Consider the following 19,189-nt stretch of genomic DNA (forward strand, 5'->3'; position numbering starts at 1 on the left):
TACCTTTTTGGATAGAATTATGACGACAGATAATCCTGTTTCCAAATAATTTAGCACAATTTAGTCAAAGCAAGAAACACTAGCCATTTCTTTTGAAGGCGCTAATAGTAAAATAATGGTAAACGTGACACCTGTGACACCTTTTGGTGCCTAGACGGCATACTATCTGAAAGAAGCATGAGGGCTGAGATACCGCCAAATAGCCTAAGCCTATAACAGAAGCAGTTGAGATGCTGAGGTTCGGTTTGAACCAAGGAACTCCCGGACAGTACGTTCGCATATTCACCACTGAACCATCTGATCCAGCACGCCAAGTGGTTTTCAGGCAAGAAAACAGATATTATTGCTTCAAAGACTGAGGAATGGCCTGAACTGACAGGCTGTGGCTCGACTGGAACGGAGCTACATATGTTTAAGGTGTAAGTACAGCGACCAGTATTAAAATCAGTGCCAGTTCGCAGTGGACAGTTGTGCAACAGGGAATTCGTATTTCAAGCGCACTTAGGAGAGCCAGTGGGGAGAGATCACGAACTGGTGGCTATTTAACTCACTAAAAGAGCTTGCAGCAAGTTGATATGCGGGTAGTGTAAGGAATGGAGTGGTACGATGAAAAATCAGAATAAGACCGGGACTAACAGCTATCAGACCACTGGTTCGGAATGGCTGCCAGAGAGCAGGCAACAGCTGTTCGAAAAGCAAAGAGGGACCATCTTCGAAAAGTTGAATTGATGGGAAACCTCCAAATAGCACACGGCCACCTAAGAAATCCGAAAATGTCTAGAAGAAACAGTGAACTTTTCAGAGAGCGATGAACGAGAAGGATCGACCAGCAATAACCGAAGATATGCACAGAAAGACCTATTCTAGTTCCCCACCCGAGACATCGGTTCATCGAAGAGAGGCGCACAGGGAATAAGTGTGCATGCGTATAACCGTTGGTCCGATTGTCTAGCTCCGTGCTACAGTAGAACTAGCGCCCTCCTCATGGCGACCGCCTTGAGGTTTCCAATGGGAGGTTTAACAATAAGTCACCACGCCATACGTCATATCCAGCAACAAATGGACTGAAAACGTAAGACATACTTTGCATCACCCCGTCGGGGATCCACAAAAGTGGTGATCTTCTGGATATGATTGAGGAAGAATGGGCATCCCTCTGGAGTGACACGAACTTCCCAACCACGAGGTAAAGGGGGTCCTTGCAGTCTTGGATCTTCCCATTGAGTGGTCCGGCTAGTATGATTTACAAAGTAGGACCGACCCTGGGGATCGACACGACGTTCTGGAGAGCAAAAATAAAAGGCGAAATGTGGGATTAAGGCTGGTCAATGTCATTCGATATAAATGGTTGTATTTGAGAGCATCTGCAGCAGGCGCTACGACACAACAAATGATGACCGGACAGGAAATAAGTATTGTTTCTTCGGTGCGGGAAAATGACACTGGCGACGGGGAGCCCAAAGGAAAAAGGTTCACAACGAATTTGGTCGGTGGAATCAGATGTCCAAATGATTCACATTACGATCTCGGGTTCCCGCATTGTTGCAGCACATGAAAAACGGAAAACCCAGTCAAGAAGCTGGATGCTGAAACACAAAACTTTGTGTTATCGGCCGCCTACTAGACCATAGCAAATGTGCCCGGGGTATCGCGTCCAATCTAGCTGCAAAACAATCCCCTCGTATATCATGTGATATGTGTTTTAAAGTTAGTGAATCAGTTTTATCACACTAGGGAACTGTCCATTTTGTCCGGACAATTGAAAAAAGTTCAATTATTCATCGGTACGGTGTCTGACGGGATCAAACAACCGTACCGGTGGTTATTTTCACTGCGAACGAAATGATCTCAAAATAGCAAAAATATACACTGCGTCCTGCTAGGACTGCACTGACAGTAAACTGACTGAAATTCATCTATTCTGAAAACTAAATTTTTCTGCGAAGCGGACAATTAGAAGACGACTGCGATCAAAATGTTACTGGACTTTCAGGATAAGGGTGGTAAATCCCTCAGTGTCTGAGCTTCGGCTGTTGGCATAATAACGAAAAGAGCCTGTCAACATCTACACTGGGTGACTGATCATTTACAGCTTACCAAAGTCACACACAAGCCTCTCTCAATGTCTCAGTCTGATGTTTCCACTGGGATATATGCGAACTCACGCTGCCCACCGCTATACGAGTCATTCGACCAAGGGATAATATCCACGTGGGACATGTAGGTGCGGATAGTGAGAGCAGTTGCGTCCTACAACTTGCACTGTGCCTATTGCAACAGTCAGCGTGCCAAAATGTGGTACATTTTATACTTCAGGGCGGGAACAGTTTTCTCGAATGATCCCCATGATAGTTCAGAATGAATTACGTAGCTTATGAAAAATACCATTGGGGTGTGAGAAGTGCTACGTTATAGTGTGGGGAATTACTAAAGGTGTAAACATAAAATCAACTGTTACAAGCAATACGTCGATACGCTGAGAGCCCGCATGTGGTCAATGGTTGCTGATCCACTCGCCGAGCTAAATCGACCCGAACGTACGCTTACAATTTCTATGTGATTGGTGACGGAACATTTAAAGGACACTTGGTCCTATCGTCACCCGTATGATATTGCATGCTGGACTCAGCAGCGAATTATGCCAAGCATTGAAAATCAACAGGCAGCTGGTAAGTCTGGGGGAGTATGCTGAAACACCTGGCAAGTAAGTAATCGAAGATAAGGCAACATCAGTGTTCACAATGGTGCTTCGCTGGAGTACAATAAATGAAAAAGAGAAACGAGTGGATGAAGAAGGGATTTGGTGATACCCTATCACAAGCATCTGAGGTCCACACGCTCACAGCTCCACGTCCAAGCGCTCAATCAAACAATCTGAAGAGAAACTGACAGACTCACACAGATGAACCACCACTTGTATTATATCCAGCCAAGCACAGGACGGGGCACAGGGGTCCAATGCTGGAAGGTGGATCGCACCAACAACACCTAAACGCTACATAATCCTGTTCACACTTCTGTCAAGTCATACGTTGTCTACCTCGCAGTTGGTGCTATTCTGAAGGATGCATAAAGATCAGTGATCATCTCGGTAGACAATGTTTTCGCATGCGTGGCATATGGCCGATCCATCACAGTTGATGTTCTCCACGATTTAAGTACCTGCCATACAACCAGATACTCGTAAAGAATTCATTGATGTCATCAAACACCAAAAGCTCCCAGAGGCATGCGGATATAAGGGCAGATTTATGTTCAAAAGCCTTTGGAGGCATCCTTGTTCACCGAGGGTAATTAGAAACATGGAATCTAATGCATCTTCGATGTCAAGGAGAACCAAAATCGTTGGTGGTCTGCACACACCGTGCTGTCATAACACCTGACAAGATTTGCAGATGTAGTTAGTGCATGTTTTACCTGCCAAATACCCACAGGTCACGGTTTCTTATGCCACCGTAAGATGGCAAAGAATCAGTGAGGCCAGAAGCCTTGTTACAACGGGAGTCAAAATAATACCTCAATTGGACTACCCTTTTTGAAGATTGGCACTAATATTAACTCAGTCCAGCTCATTCCTTCAAGATAGGCGCAAACGGGTTAGATGCTTTGGCTGAGTAATTCATCGGTTCTCTAGAATAAAAAGAGCTGGAAGACGTCGGAAAAAGGAGTGCGGCAACGGGTATCCATTCGACCACTTTTGAGGCTGTAGGGAGCTCCATACTTACAGTCCGCGTTTATACCAGTGGCCAGTATGGATTGGAAGTGATCAGAGGCTATCTAAATTGTTTTTCGGACAGTCCTTTGCAGAGCCAGTGTGACCCTTTATGGTTTTACTGACAAGCCTTTCCGAAGACCTGTGGAACAGCGTGCGGACGTTTCCAGTATTACTCGCGTGTCCCATTTGTTCGGCCTGTTGGATCCAGCAAGCTTCATGGCCTGCTCAGTTCTAGCTGGCGTCAATGATGAGTCGAGTCCGAATGTGGTTGAGATCAGGGGGATATATTGGGTAGAGTTGAAAAGGACAATAAAAGCAGCAACGGACAAGTGCACGGTCGGAGTTCATGCAGGTATCCCAGGTATCCCGATTTCCGCTGTTCCTGTATTGAAAAAGATCCTCCATCTGGCACTGTCCGTTGTCCATGTGTTTCGTGTCCAATCAAAGCAGCTCTGCGCTTACCTACTTGAGCGATCACATCAGCACTGAGCACAACAATGTGGGCTTTTAACCCATTGTGAAAGAGCAATGTTGAAACGGTCTTTAGGATGTTCAGAGCTACAGTCCGTTGCAGGTGAGAAAAGATACAATAAACAGAGCGATGAACACCACGTTCCCCAGATTCTTTTGCAGACGTTGCCGAACGAACAATGCAGAAATGACTATCAATCAGCATCCAGTTAGGTAGACACCCTCGCTCGATGGTTCGACAAAATATCCACACCAGCGTATACAGCTGTAACGGCCACCGTGTTACCAGAGGTGCACAACCGAAAGAGGGCAGACAGCGACGTTGCAATCCGTTCAGTTGTAGTAACTGAGTCCTGGATTCTTGTTTCTAGAGAACAAAATTCGCCCGTGCAGGTGGAATTCAGCATACGGGGAACACCACTTACGGTTCCCGCTTTATTCAGTGTGCGGACACTGAAAGCTAGGCGGACTTGTTTCATAGATTTGAAAACTGAGTTCGTGTTTTGGCGAAGGAAACTTAGGAACCGCAGCTGAGCGAGATCCTTGGTGATCAAAGCGGCCAGTTTCAAGATTTTCAAAAGACCCAAACTCCTATTTGGGTTGGATAGGAGAAAGATGAAGGAGTACGTTTTGCCCTCCCACTCTAAGCAGCGCGAAAGGCGACCGCCGATTTAGTACGGCAATAGTTTTAGTTGTGGCATTCATGGTTGTACGTAAGCTGGGATGCCGACATGGTGCACAGGACTAGAAAAGTGGATGATGAGGGTCCTCAAACAAAGACTTTAGCTTGAAAGACTACAAGGTAGCTGGGAGTTACTACAGTAGCTATAGTAGTATATTTTTTGAGGAACAAACTACCATGGATGCCCCAGCCCCCATCATGGTAGACCAGACTGTTCGTCAGACCTCCATTCAATAGTCAGCATGGTATGGGAGACTCTGTAGGTGAAACTGGTATGACGCAAAGGGTCACAAAGGTAAACAAACCGCCACACCAGGATAAGTTCCAGTGGCTTTGCAGTCTCTGTCATCCATTCGCTCCTTTTGGTCCTTCCTACCTGGAACTTGGGATCTTCGTACAAGTTTTTGTTTCCCGGAACAACATGATAACCAATGAAAACAAAAGGGCCAATATGGGCATACTGAATTTCATTTTCTGAATACCACCGAGTACAGAACTCAGGGGGCGAGTCCACAGGACACGCTTCCTCGTGGTACGAATTGGATTCTTTTTGTTTACTTAAAAGGGATTATTGTTGTTTCGATAACCGGGGCATTGTCTCCTGAGTGAGCTAATCGAAGTTTGTCACTTACGTCCATCCGGGATCCTCAGGGATTTGGAACTGCTTATCCTGAAGTATGTATCCCAGAGATATTTTGATCATGTTGGAGATTTGTTTGACTTAGTAAACGAGAGTGCAACATCCTTCCCATTTAGGTCGAGGTTCATTTGACTTCGCCAGTCAAGGTCTTTTTAGAATGTTAGCAACCTAAGTTGTCCGAATAAACTGCGTACGAGCATTTTTATTTCCTTTAGGACTAACCATTTTGTTGCCTCCCCCTTGAAGCAGAAGCCGGCATCCGGAAACAGCTGTTGTGTGTCTTAGCGTGGCGTCTCGAGAAAGAAGCCAGATTACAACCTTCAAAAGTGTTAACCTTATATTGGGATTCCCCAGTAAAGCACCGATATGGCTTTACTCATCATCACCTCCGAACAGAAGACCAGTATTTGGAAGCAACACGATGCGCTAATGCGCTCTTCACCAAGTTTTCCTCACGACCTTTAATTACTTATGCTTTGCATCGATTAATTACATGAAGCTATCCATATGCTTCTTGTTGGGAGGTGGATGTTGCAGGGGGTATGCTAGCTCCATCATAGAACCTTCAACAGTAGCAGCGCTGTCGGGGTATTCCCCCTTTCTAGAAGGTTGCCTTTTTTGACGGCTCGGCGTACTGGATATCGGATCGGCCTCGATAGTTTTCAGTAGTAACTGCTGCGAAGGCGAAGCACAGCCTACACGCCTATGCATAAAATCTCATGAACTGACACCTCGTAGGTCAGATACTCGCAAATCCGTAGGCGACAAGATGCACCCGCACATATCGAGTTGTCTAGGTGTGCATCTGAGACATCTGCACATTCGTTTTTAGATTGTTTGACTTCCGGTCGAAGTGCAGGGCATTTCTGTCTGGGGCAGGGTAAACCATTGTCAGAAAACAGAGAGAAGCATGGTTGAAAAAGCCGCAAGTAAAACGAAACGTACCCCATCCTTCAGGCAAGGGTCCTAACAGATCCAAACCAGATGTGGCTGCAGCACTGGTTGCCGGCGCACCAGAGGTATTGAACCCGATCGAACCGGCATTCCAATTGGCATTCGCATAACGCTGATCCATGTCCTGTTGCATGGCGCCGCTACGAGAGTCAGAGAACTGCCTCCACTCTCGAATGTTACTAAGTAGCGTTGGGCTGGGATGTTGCCATGTAGTAGTGCGTGTATTATGGTCTACGTAGTACACTCGACCGTGTGCATCCAGTCGGCGTTCCCAACTGGGGGTATGCAAAAAAATAAGGCACACTGATAATGGTGAAAAAGCCTTCCTAGTTCGCGCAATTCAAGCTAAAAGACAATACGGGATGTACCTACTTTAGGTGCGCGGCAAGCAAGCTCAATCTTTGATAAGAGCTACATGCGTACATATTAATCAGCAAATGAATACCAACAGGAGTGAACCTAGTTTATCCCAAAGATTGGGTTCGGTCCGGATATACCTAATGCATCCAGTAGAAAACTGTTACTTTCCCGCTTTGCTCATTCTTACAACTACAAGACTGAAAAAACCATGAGCGCTGAGACGCTACCACACTACACACTTATCGTTCCACTGAACGCTGCTTCCTTTCGCATTAAGTGGTGAAAGGTATGGCTATTCCCCATACTAAGTGTTCTCTATCCTCCGAGCTTTTAGTGCCAGCCAAAGCTCTCCTTACACTCTTTATTATTTGGCATTTGAAGGGTTTGCGTGCACCCCTATATCCGTTGCCTGTTGATAGGAATTCTCAAGCATCAATCATGAATAGCGATCTCGACTAGATCCAGTGTTCTTTTGATTTGATAGCACATTCTACATGCTGAAGTGTTCGATTCCGGTGCTCATTACCAGTAGAGCGCTGGTTTTATACAGAGCGGCTGAGCTAATACAGATATGTACCGTTGAGTTATTGTAATTCTCCAAAGATGATGGATTAGCATGTTCCTTGCTGACTTGCGAGGGCTAGAAGGAAAGCGAACTCTCGGACGTGCTCGCAACACAGTGTGATTGGGATCAAGTTGTGTGCTCCAGAAAGAACGGTAGTCCTGAACTGTGACTCTCTACATGTGACTGACGGCCAAGTGACCTCGTTAGGTCCATGATTAGTTTGCACTCGGTGGCCACCAGGTTACACGATGCGACAGTTTATGGTGGCAATTCGTCCAGGCTTGAAACAGCTGATGGTTAGCATACAACTGGAAAGTGGGTCGGAAAACAAGGGTCATATAGCTGCTGATCAAATAATGTAAGGTCTGCTCGTGGAAGTGACCGTCCTTGGTACCCAACCGCAGGTGCAATTATTCGTTACAATCAACGATAGCAAACAGGGATATGGCAGTCAATGCTCCACTAAAAACTGTTTATCAGTGGCCCCATAACTTAGAGCAGGTAAAATATTTCGGTTGTTTTTTCGGTACCAAACTTTACTAATGTGGCATCTCAACCATACATCGGAATTTTTTGTGGACATACCCTGGGGGTAAGGGGGACGGTCGGACCCAAGTCGTGGTCTTTGTGAGGTGATCTAGGTAATAAGCACGACCGTTTGGAGCCACCCGACGTTCCCAGTGAGGAGGCAGTGGGGTGTCACTGACATCCTCTCCATTTGGTGTAGATGGACCACCGTTGGGCTCTGGTGCAGCGGGATACGTTGTAGGCGGACGAGGGGGAGGAACTGTGGTAGTTGAGGAGTGCACGCTGTCGGAACGGGTTTGGCGGTTGGTCTGGAATAGTAAAGGTGTACGTACAAACCAGAAACTGGATTTATCAAACGGAACAGATAACATATAAGTAACCGAAAGTAGTTGGGAGTCGGTGGTGAATATCACCATCGCTAAAATGATCAAATTGAGGAGCTTTTAGTCCTCTGCTAGAAAAATGTGCAGTTCATCCTTGTTATAAGAAACATCTAGCTGGGAGACACGTCAGCAATTCCAATTTTCAACCGCAAATATAACCCCCCACCCCTCTTAAAGATACCTCTGTCCAAGAAGCAATTTTTGTCATCAGTTCGATCCTCCAGGCTGTCAAGTAGTTAAATAAGGAAACCCTGCGTCTACTGAGTAGCATTCCGGACAACGTGGGGATGGTAAGCAGTTCCAACCGCAACCCTGAGCTCATTCGAATGCGAGTAAACGAAGAGCGAGCCGGAGTTTTACTCAGAAAATCTGACGCACAGTGCGAAGCAAATAATGCATACGTAGCTTCGAAGGTAGAATAGTCCGGAAATCGGGTGATATTACATCTGGGAAGTTGTCGCCCGAGGAGCCGTCGAGCACGTAAGCGTGCGACGTGAATTGCATGAAAGAACGGCAGATGGTCTTATATCCTATCTAAGCAAGCGTTAGTCACACTACCAATCGACCGCCCGTGACCGAATGGTCTAGCCTTCTAGCACTACCTTGCATATCACTTGTTGGTATCTCCTTGGTAATTATCATCATTGACAGCGATACACCAGAAACAATACTGGTGCTTCACTGACATACAAATACGACGGAAGCGAAGTGTCTTTAAGGAAAACGACTAAGGAAAATGTGCCTACAGCTCTGAAAAGCATTAAAATAAGCAAATCTGAGTACCATGTCGGAAAGAACGAGATCTTTAGCTGGACAGTCAAACTAAGAAATGGCGATATGAACAAATGAGGTCGGTCGCATACCATATACTGCATGATTCCTAACCATATTCATGCAGCCAGGAAGGTACGAAAGTCCTACAACAATCTCCTCAATTATTGGGAGAAGCAGAATGCCTATGATTCCCAAAGATGATGAAACGCCTGTACTTCTGCTGCCGTTGCCGCTTCTAGGCTCTTCGGCATAAATTGGCAAAATATCGATTAAAATTCCAACATTTTCCCACATTATCAACAAAAAAAAACTTTTGGAGACACTTGGGACTTTGAATGTCCACAAGAAGAGAGTTAACGTATGTAAATATCCCTCTCTGGATCTAGAGGCTTATCAGTGGTTTTTTCAACTTGAAGAAAAATATCGGCAATCAAGCATGACACAGCAGTTTTCATGAAGTACAAGCACTGAATTAATTAAATGGCTTCATCTATTTCCTTTTCATTGTAAAACCTTGTGACAACTAGGAACCGTCGCTTTGTTTTGAACCAAACTTGTAAATAAACAATGCAAGAACAGTTACAAAGCATCGTCGTGAAACTCAACTATACTGTTCACAACAGCGTCAACAGAGGATTTCTTCGTTTCAGTTGTGGATGGACTTCGGATTTCCAATTTGTGAAGGATTGCTTCGACTAACCTCAACTGAGACTCTCCGAATTTCGCCTGCTGCTGTTGCGAAATCAAAATAAGTTCTTCATGTGAAAGTGGCATTTTGGAGTTCGACTTCCAATTGTTCTGTCGCCAACTTGTTGTGGACCACATTCCCCCTAACGCCTTCTTATTACCATGAACCCCAGCCGCCTGATCGTCTGGTGTGCTTGAACAAACCAGGAAGTCAACGAACCTGCGAGTCAGCTGCTCTATTGATCACTGTCGCGTACAAGCGGTCAAAAGTGATACTAAGAATACAACTCATCAGTCAGGGGCGAGTGAAGAGCAACCAATGAAATCTGCCTCAACGCAAAACGGTTATTACATTGGCAGTTATTTAGTCCCGTTACGTTCGGAGCTGGTTCTCCTAATATTCCCCAACTATGATGCGACAGCTCAATTAGGTGCTTGTAGCGAGACCTAAATCTCTCCCAAAGTTCTGATCAACGGAATGGTTGCTTTTAAGTTATATGCTACCATATGCTATTTCGTCCGAATATCCCAAGTACTTTGCTTTGACTCCTCTTTGATCCGTTGAGCCCCAGTGGACGACCAGAATGTGGGGCACTCCGGCGATGATGTTTAGAACCTTCTGGAAATCCGAAACTAGTTACGGACATTCAGCGAGTTGAACAGTGTTTCTAGCAATTCCGGGAAATTTCGGAAACCCGTTGGTTAGAAAATACCTGGTCCGTCATACAGCAAGACCAATCTTGAGACCGAACTACTAGGTTTGACGAGGCCAGGCATGGCATGTAACCATACAAATTCCTTAGCTGTCTTGAAGCTCTCTTGGAGGAATGTCCCTGAATACTTTTAGGGTCGAAAGAACAGACACTTGTATCTTTGAATGAAGCCACTTGTGTGCTCCTACTGGGAAGCGAGATGGGGGTTTTCAGTGCCCATCGTTGCAGGTTATGAAATGAGCTCTCCTATAGAGCTCAAATGATACCACCAATTTACGAAACAAAACAACGTTCAACCTGTGGGAAGCAGTTCAACAAACGTCATTCCGATTATTACGTTGAACCACGTACGAGTTTTGGCTCGTATATCATCGATATTCGTGAGCGCCCTCAGTAGTTGTGACACTCACCTGCTGGTTTGAGCTGCCGGCGTTCAATGCATCGTTTAATTCTCGCGGATTCGCACCCAGCTGTACATAGAGCTTGCCAAGGTCAGCTATGCCAGCTTGGAACGCAACCGAGTCGGTTGGGAGACGATTGATCTTTAAATCGAAAATCCTATTGTCAACTGTCAGTGGCCGTGCAAGACAGAAAAAAGAAACGATAAGCAGCTGAAAAAAGCATAATGCCTCAGAAAGCAAGTATGAACAGTTACAACAACAGCCATGTTGAACCAAGAAGCTTCACTGTATTATAGCCGGATACTCTTTCACGAGAGCTTTCTCTAAAAACAACAGAATGAATGGGCCCGTCACCAGTGGTTAGGTCGCCTACAGATGCCACAAAATGGACGGCTTGCGTGGATCCGTGTGTGAGTCAGTGAATCTGATACAGCACCGAAGGAGCAAGATCGGTAGGCAGGCAGGCACGGAACTGACGTTACTCACTAGCTAAAAAGTCGTTCGGCTGTAAAAACCCTTCGGTTCCTAGCTGCCATGCCACAGAAGGAAGCACGATGGCTGGGAAACTACCAGGTCGCCCAAACCTAGACAGGGGAAATGGAGAGGCAAAGGTCGGGTTCGAACCACGAACCTTCCGGTTAGTAAATTCGCGCTCTAACCACTGAGCCATCTCATTGACTGGCCTGATTTGATGATATCGAGATGATAAAAATGACAATTTCAAAGAACGGAAACTAATATGAGAACGGACAGATAAATCCGGTTACCGCTAATCCTTGGCGAAGTCGTTTTATGCCATCGGGCTGAAGTTGACCAAACATCAGCTATGTTAAATGAAACGACTACTATCACTAACGAGAGTAAGACACTGTGGGAAAACCTCAAACTCCAGCCCTCATTCATGAGGAGATCGTAATGTACCTATTCCTGGGTGCATCTGACGAATTCATAGCGTTGGAGGCGGCCTGCGCATGAAATTTCGTCGTACAGAGTGAGGATCGACCTGTTTCCTTCTACAAGAATCGAAAGATGCGTGAAAGAAGTGTATCGTAAAGTGGCATTTAGTGCCACTTTGATTGGTTCCTGTGTGTTGCCGTTGGTGGGATTTCAAAGACGACATTCTATCTCTTTTTACCTTCAAAGATTATTCCAGAAACAATATTTCCCAACGAGTGCAACCTCCGAGCAACGCAAACGAGCAAGACAATGATTGGAGAAATATCGGAAAACGGAAGTAAGCCAAGTGACTCGCTTGGGAGCCGACCGATTGACCGATCTGAAATCTGATAATAACTAGAACTAAAAGATATACCGACCTAAATCGAAGGTCACTGTTGAAGTCAACGAAGTAAAGTTGACAAATCAGAAGGCGGAGCAACACCTGTGAAAATGCATCGTATTGTGCTGTTCCTGGCACGCTGTTGCCAATCAAGCTCGTGGGGGTCGACACATAGGTAAAAACAACGAACGAAATTACCAGCAATCAAAAGCCATTGGCAAAAAAGATGAACTCACGCCGGTGACCATTTGCTTCAGCTGCCTGGCGAATGACTAACCGGCAGTAACCGATCACCAAACCTTCATCGGTAGAATGACGTCGAGCGACGAGCCGAAATTCTAACAACTGGTTTACATTAGCGCGGACGGTGGAATGCTGATGGAATTCCGGGTTCCATCCTCGATGAGACCGGGTGGTGGCACCTAGCTGTTCAGGAGCTTGCACAGCTGTGCTCGTGGGTAGCGGAGTATTCGAATCCAGTACCACGTAGGCAATAGAAAACTTTGGACGGTTTGTGGACAAGACGGTTTCGGCAACCAACCCATATGCACGATTGACTACGGCCTTAATAACTGTACAAAAAGACAGGGAATGGGAGGAGGTGAAACACTGGGAATGGTAGTGCTCTATTCCGCACATCGCGTTACAAAACCTGAAGCAAGGAGTTATGGAAGAGCATTAAGGGCTCTTGTACGAATTCATAGACCCATGGCGAGTTGAACCTGTGGTACATTAACAAAGCTGACAGGTCTTTATCAGCCCCCTGTAGAGCGATTAGCTCTACGAAGTCACTTAATTTATTCTAGAACTGAGAAGAGCTATTAGCAAGAAATTCTACTCAGAAACAGCGAGTGGGGTGTACAGGAATCGCTTCGTATAGATTATTCAAAGCGAGGTTGATCAGAACAGAAATAGAGTAACGCCAGATTACTTACTTTTGACATCCAGCTTCACTGCTTCTGATTCGGAATAATTAGGTGACATCTGGTAAAATGAGCGAAAAATTAAGATTAACTGGTATCTGTAGAACGCACTAAGAAGCTATGTACCTCAAAAAAGTTCGAGACAGAACTATGAACCAAAATCATACTCTAGCTCCAAGGTGATCGGGAACAGGAACACGGAGGGCGCCGCATGAACAAAGTCCTCAGCACTGGAGGGCGGTCCTGTACAGCCACACCTGTGATCAACAACAGGTACGCGGTAGAAAGTACACATGAGTGGCGAATCACAGAGTAAAAGAGCCGAATCGAGGAGCTGGGCCGTTTATACGTACGGTGTCCATCTTTCACCTCGTTCGTTCGTTCGTTCATCTGTAGCACCCTTTCGGTGCCTAACTGCCAAGACACCCGAAGGTTGCACAAGGGCTGGGATACTGCCAGGTTGCCCAAGCCTAGACAGGGTCTTTCACCTCACGGAGTGTGAAGATTTAGCCAACAGCCCGCACTAGGCTGGCATCCCGCTTTCTGATCCCGAGTCAATGCTTCAAGGGTCGCCATACGGCGACAATGGGCAAGTGACTTTAAGATTCCGGTTCGAATGGAGTCAAGCTGATCGCCTATGATTGTCGCGCTAACTATAGGCCCCGTTTCGAAAATGATGGCTATCACTGATTCTCTCCAGTTGCCTTGGGCAGTCTCCTTTTCCCAAAAGTATACAAGGAGATCAGATAAGCACTGGCTGAGGACTTCACCCCCATCCTTAAACAATGCGGACAGGTGATCCAGGCCAAGAGTTCGGTGGTGCTTAAGGGAAGATACACCCACAAGGCGAGATTGCAATTCCACTGCCCAAGGTTCTAGAGCAATTCGGAAATCCCACTGAAAAACAGCAGATGGCCAAGAGAGTTGCTGTTCGGAGTGCCCGGCCAAGTGATCGAAGAATTCTTCTCCAGTGATGGTGGTGAAGCTAGTTTGATCATTGATGGTTTCGCTCACAGGTGTTTTCCAAGAACTGGTTGCATGGATCAACTGCTGTCTGCATCTCTCCCATTTTCTTAGCCTTTCATGTCCACCAGTCTTCACGGTCGGTGTGCACGCTGATTTCCCCGACGTCTGATGATACAAGCGTTGAATTATATCCCCGACCGGCTGGGTCACTTCTGTGAGTTTCTCCGACATCGATTGCTTGTGTGGAGCTGTCAGTGCCGTAGCGGAGGTGAAAGTCCTAGCGCTGTGTAAGGACGTGGGGATCTCGTTTCGGTGCTAATTGATATTCGGAGGTGCAGCGATAGGAAGACCGTTCAGATGATGGTTCTACTAAATTCACCAAAAGTCGGGGTTTGATAGGCTATCAGTTGCTGCGCTAGTTGCCCGGCAACAAGCTGAACCAGTCGTTCATCGATGTTCGTAATCATACAGTGAAATTCACAATGTTCATGCGAATGCAATTCAAGCATCAATACAAGCTTAGGATGGGGAAACGTTCAGTGTGTGTATAAAAAGCAAGTAAGTTCCTACCTCGGGTAGATCGTACCCTACAGTACTAATTCATGCTCAGATCACATCCGTGTACCACACTGATGCTAGCCGCGATTCATTTTATTTTGACTCATTAAATAATGGATGTAAGAGGCTACGTTTGACAAAAAGATACCGGATCAATAACCGAACTCCTCGGTGATCTTTACCCTCACCCGTAGTCTCCCTTTGTTTCGAGAGTTCTCTTGATAAACTTGAAAGTACCCAACATTAGATCATGTAGAATCTCGTACCAGTTGGTTATTAATATATTTATTGGTTCAACATGGTTTTTTATGGATATGACTGTTTTCGTTTCACACCCGTTCGTTTCACTCCCAAGACGTTTCAGTTCTCTTGAAAAGTTTTCATCAAGTGAGTGACATAAATCAACATGTATAGAGGTTAAACAGCGCATAAACAAGGGAAAAATAGTGCCACTTATCCCATGATCGTATGTGACCTGGCTTTTTGAAGTCGTTCTTCAGATACCCAGGTGTTAAGTTCGGCCCTTGTTCGGTGTTTCAAGTTGGCCTAAGGGACTATTATCATTGGCTTGGAAAAGGTTTTCTTAGTCTCCTAGTTTATCTTACGACCCCTCGTGGCTAAACCAAGGAACCTAACAGTGTCTACGACCACAATCTTCAACTTGTTCTCACAATTTCAGTTCATCTATGGTATTTATACATCGTCCAAAGGATTCAGTTTTTTATAATTCCATCCTGCTGCGACTTTAAGCCATGTAACATCCAATATACACTGAACAGTCGACTGTCACCCCACCACAAAACAATCATCTTCTGATCCGCAAGAACGGGTTTTAACTGGACGTAAATCATAACTAGGTAACAATACTGTCTATTCTTGGGGTTGGGGGTTGAGTAAGAATACCTGTTAAGATGCCGGTACATTGCAACGTAAAGTATGTTACGAGTTATGAAGCTCCCTTAACCAATAAAACTTGGCAGATTTGGCGAAAATAATATGACCCCAGCCGCGAACAAATGAGTGGCGCATTTTACCAACAAATTCACGTGATCATCGGTAGATATACAACAAAGTTCTGAATCAAAATGGTTTCGAAGCCACTCTGGTACTTTAACTCACCGAAGAAAGGAATCGGGTAATCGGATCCATTTTCAGAAATCCAGAAAGTCACGTTTTAAGGGGATGTTGTCAGAATGTTGCCAGGAATAGTATCCAGCTACAGTATAACGAAAACCCACGGTGTGATAAGCATTTATCGTTCGTAGAATGTTCCACTGTTCGTTGATAGGCCCATACTACCATATAACGTAGTTGCTGTTTAAAATGTATTAGCGTGTGAACCGTTTCGCCGCATTTCTGGCACATACGAGACAAAATTTTGGAAGGTTCACGGAATAAATTCAACGTGCAGTAGGCACACGTTGCAAATGCGTGGGACCATCAAGACCAATGTAAGCCTGTGCTGACTGACTGTCTTCTCGTGGCGGAGAGTTAGCATCAAAGTGAAGGGGCGAAAGCGAGTGTCTTGTGTCATAAAGTGGATGAGGCTACTTGGTCACCTGTCTAGGGAAGTTAGCTAGATCCTTGTTTCGAACCTGGAACGGCGAACATGTGGAAGCAGTTCAGGCGTATTGGGCTGATGAGGTCAGCTTTGCAGTTCGCTTTGACCATACAAAGACTGGAAGGTGCACTATCGAGTGACAGCCGGGTGCGATTGCAGAAGCGACCCACTACAACTTCTCAAGAAGCTTCGGAGCAACTATTTTTCTCATATTACGGTGCCCCCGGTAAGCGACTTATCTTCGGTGGTGGCTGGAGTAACGTTCTCATAATACGACGTACAATAAGCGGTGCAAAGAGCGTAGTTACAGTTGGGACCAAGCTAACCGCTATGTGGTTGCCACATACGCTGCAACTTCTGAGAATGGGCACTACTATTGACTAATCCCACAGAAGTAAATAAGTTAAACAGACATTAACTGAGGTTTTCACGTCCATCTTTAGACAGAACTAGTGAGAATTCGTCAGGGCCAGTAGCACGACGTTGCTTCACGGGTTAAAGGCACTTGCCTATTTCTAAAGCCGATGGAGGTAACCCAAATTCATTTGTTTACGAGCAGAGAATACCACCAAGTCTAGCTCAGTTCAGTTGCTGTTGAAAATGTCCAGCCCATCAATTCAGTTCTTTTGTGGGATGAGCGAGTTATCTCTAGCAGCAATTGTTTCGCTAAGATGAGGTCTCTTTGAGCCTGTTGCGGTATCAGCTGGAGTAGTTTACCCGATGTGACGTAACTACCCGATTCTGATGCCAAAACAGTTCTTGAGATGCACTCGCCCAGTCTAATAACGGAACTTTGCACTTTGAAGGTGCAAGGCGCGTACCAGAATGCACGACAATATTATTTGGTTTATTATATTTTGTGCCTGGATCAAATCTGAACCGATCAGAAAGTTCACGCCTTAACCGCTGAGCTATCTCCTGGGGAGAAATCTCCATGTCTGATGTATAAGACATGGTCACGTGAAGCTGACTCATCCTGTCACAGGAGACAGTCGCCGAACAATTCTTCGATAAGTAATCCAACTGCGAATTGAGAAAGAAATAGTGAAAACCTACTGTCTTGACGAACGCAACCTTTGGTGCTGAACTCAGGAAAATACTTTCCGCAGACTTCTACGTGGCCACAGGTACAATGACAATGTTTGGCACGCTTTTGAAGGAGACATCGCCACAAAGCAGTGCAAGCACCCGATCCAAACGCTACTTTCAGGTACAGGATATTTATTTGGCTAACATGTGTGCCGGGGTTTGAGGAGTTGTCGTAAGGTAAAGATAAGGTCAATGCAGCCATGACCTGGATGAGACCATGCTTGGTTTTTACGACTCTATATCTCTCTCGGGCGCCGGTAAGTTGTGTAGAATATCTGTGAACAGCTTGGAAACAACAGTGACTACATTGGTAACCGATTATTTTCACACTCAGATGTAATACCATTTCCAGAAATTACGGCGGCTTTCGGCCATCCTCTTCCGAGATGCTCCGCAGACTGTCAGACTGCTAACGAGTTCCTGTGCTCTATCCTTAGACAGGGCGGGAAGAAAGATAAACAGAGGGCTTTGTTTGTCTAAGAAGCTCTTTCCAATGTTGTCATTTATTTTATCTTATCTTGGGCAAGTCAAGTTACGTTAAAAAGCTAGTTGTGCGCTGTGCCTGGCATCTCAGGCCAGCTAGATGTTTCTTCAAAGTATTCCGTCAGCCGAAGCAGGAATAGAACATGGAAGATCTTGAGCCGTCTTTCTAGGTAATGACTTCACTGATCGGTGGTTTTCTTGGCCCAATGCTGCGGATAAACTGAGAGAGTTTGGTTATTTTCCGATTACCTCAATTTTTCCGTTCCCTGAATCCTATCTAGCCACTACTTCCCCCCGATCAGCTTTGAGATTGTCCATGGACCTCGGGGGGTCGCTTCTTGAACCTTAGATAATTAGAGTACCCCGGCAACAACATAGACTGGTTTTATCCGGGTTTGGGTGCGTTACCACAGTGGGGTCCTGCATGCAGGTTTCCGAGATAGAGCACGCCGACTTTTAGGCACGAAAGCGTTGAACAAGGGAGTCTGTGGACCTATTTGAGAGACGCTGTTATGCTGGATGGACTCGTTTGTTAGTGGGGCGTATTTGGGCTTTATTTTTGTGGGTGGAGGGCTGAGAAGGGGTGATGAATTTATTGTGCCAAACACACAGAGCGATATTCGCATTCGAAGTGCAGTAAAGGTTGTCAAGCTGAACAGAAGAGCAAATATCCCTAAAGCAAGAGGGCGCTACATGCCTGCAAACGAAATCTGATAAACAAATAGAAGGAACCTAGATATGCAAGAGAAGGTTGGATGCCACTTTGACTGAGATCTATCTACATCAGGAAGTCAATGAAGCACAGGTGGCGTTTGAGGAGCATACCATTTGCAAGTGCAGCAGGCTGAATAGCAGAGACAAGGGGGATGTGCGGTTGATGTTGATATGCTGGTTGATGTTTGGGTGAAAAGTCAACTCGAAAATGAGAACTGCTGGCGGGTTGAGCTAACGGCCTGGTTGCAGCATTCCAGTAAGTGAAAAGCAAAGAATTCCGTTCCCAGACTTTTACCAAAGTCCAATTGATACGAGTTGGTCAAAGAACTCCCGAGAAGTAACACAAGCGGCTGCTTTTCACTGCGCATCCCAGGTGTACGAAAAACGCGCGCATATCACTTAGCCATTGAGAAGGTAGTGGATTCAGAAATCAAACGGAATTATCAGAACAAGCTCCGAACGGTACGATGTCGGAAAATATATCCAAAGCGCTGTCCAAATCCGGAACGTCTGTTGCGGTACGACCCAGCCAACCCCATCCAAATAAAAAAGTCGTTCAGGTGAAGCACACTTTCGGTGCCTAACTGCCATGCCACCCGATGGTTGCAAGAGGGCTGGGATACTGCCAGGTTGCCCAAACCTAGACAGAGAAAGCCGAGGAGCAGAGGTCGGGATCCAACCACGGACCTTCCGGTCAGTAAATTTGCGCTCTAACCACTGAGCACTCTCGCCCCCCCCCCAGC

At 45.8% G+C, this 19,189-nt stretch overlaps 1 protein-coding gene across 1 annotated transcript in view; it reads right to left on the reverse strand.

Annotated features, from left to right (window-relative positions):
* The window catches only part of T265_09141 (hypothetical protein), a gene marked incomplete at both ends in the record, with an annotated part of 58,170 nt that extends 42,354 nt beyond the window's left edge, over positions 1-15,816 (reverse strand). Inside the window, 7 exons of the mRNA XM_009175138.1 lie at positions 1,084-1,282; positions 6,454-6,737; positions 7,973-8,223; positions 10,883-11,040; positions 12,389-12,724; positions 13,088-13,136; positions 15,719-15,816. Coding sequence (XP_009173402.1) covers positions 1,084-1,282; positions 6,454-6,737; positions 7,973-8,223; positions 10,883-11,040; positions 12,389-12,724; positions 13,088-13,136; positions 15,719-15,748 — 1,307 coding nt within the window. The remainder of the gene's footprint in view (positions 1-1,083; positions 1,283-6,453; positions 6,738-7,972; positions 8,224-10,882; positions 11,041-12,388; positions 12,725-13,087; positions 13,137-15,718) is intronic.
* Positions 15,817-19,189: the final 3,373 nt, after the last annotated feature.

The sequence above is a fragment of the Opisthorchis viverrini genome (genome assembly GCF_000715545.1).
Source record: "Opisthorchis viverrini unplaced genomic scaffold opera_v5_259, whole genome shotgun sequence".
Taxonomy (NCBI): domain Eukaryota; kingdom Metazoa; phylum Platyhelminthes; class Trematoda; order Opisthorchiida; family Opisthorchiidae; genus Opisthorchis; species Opisthorchis viverrini.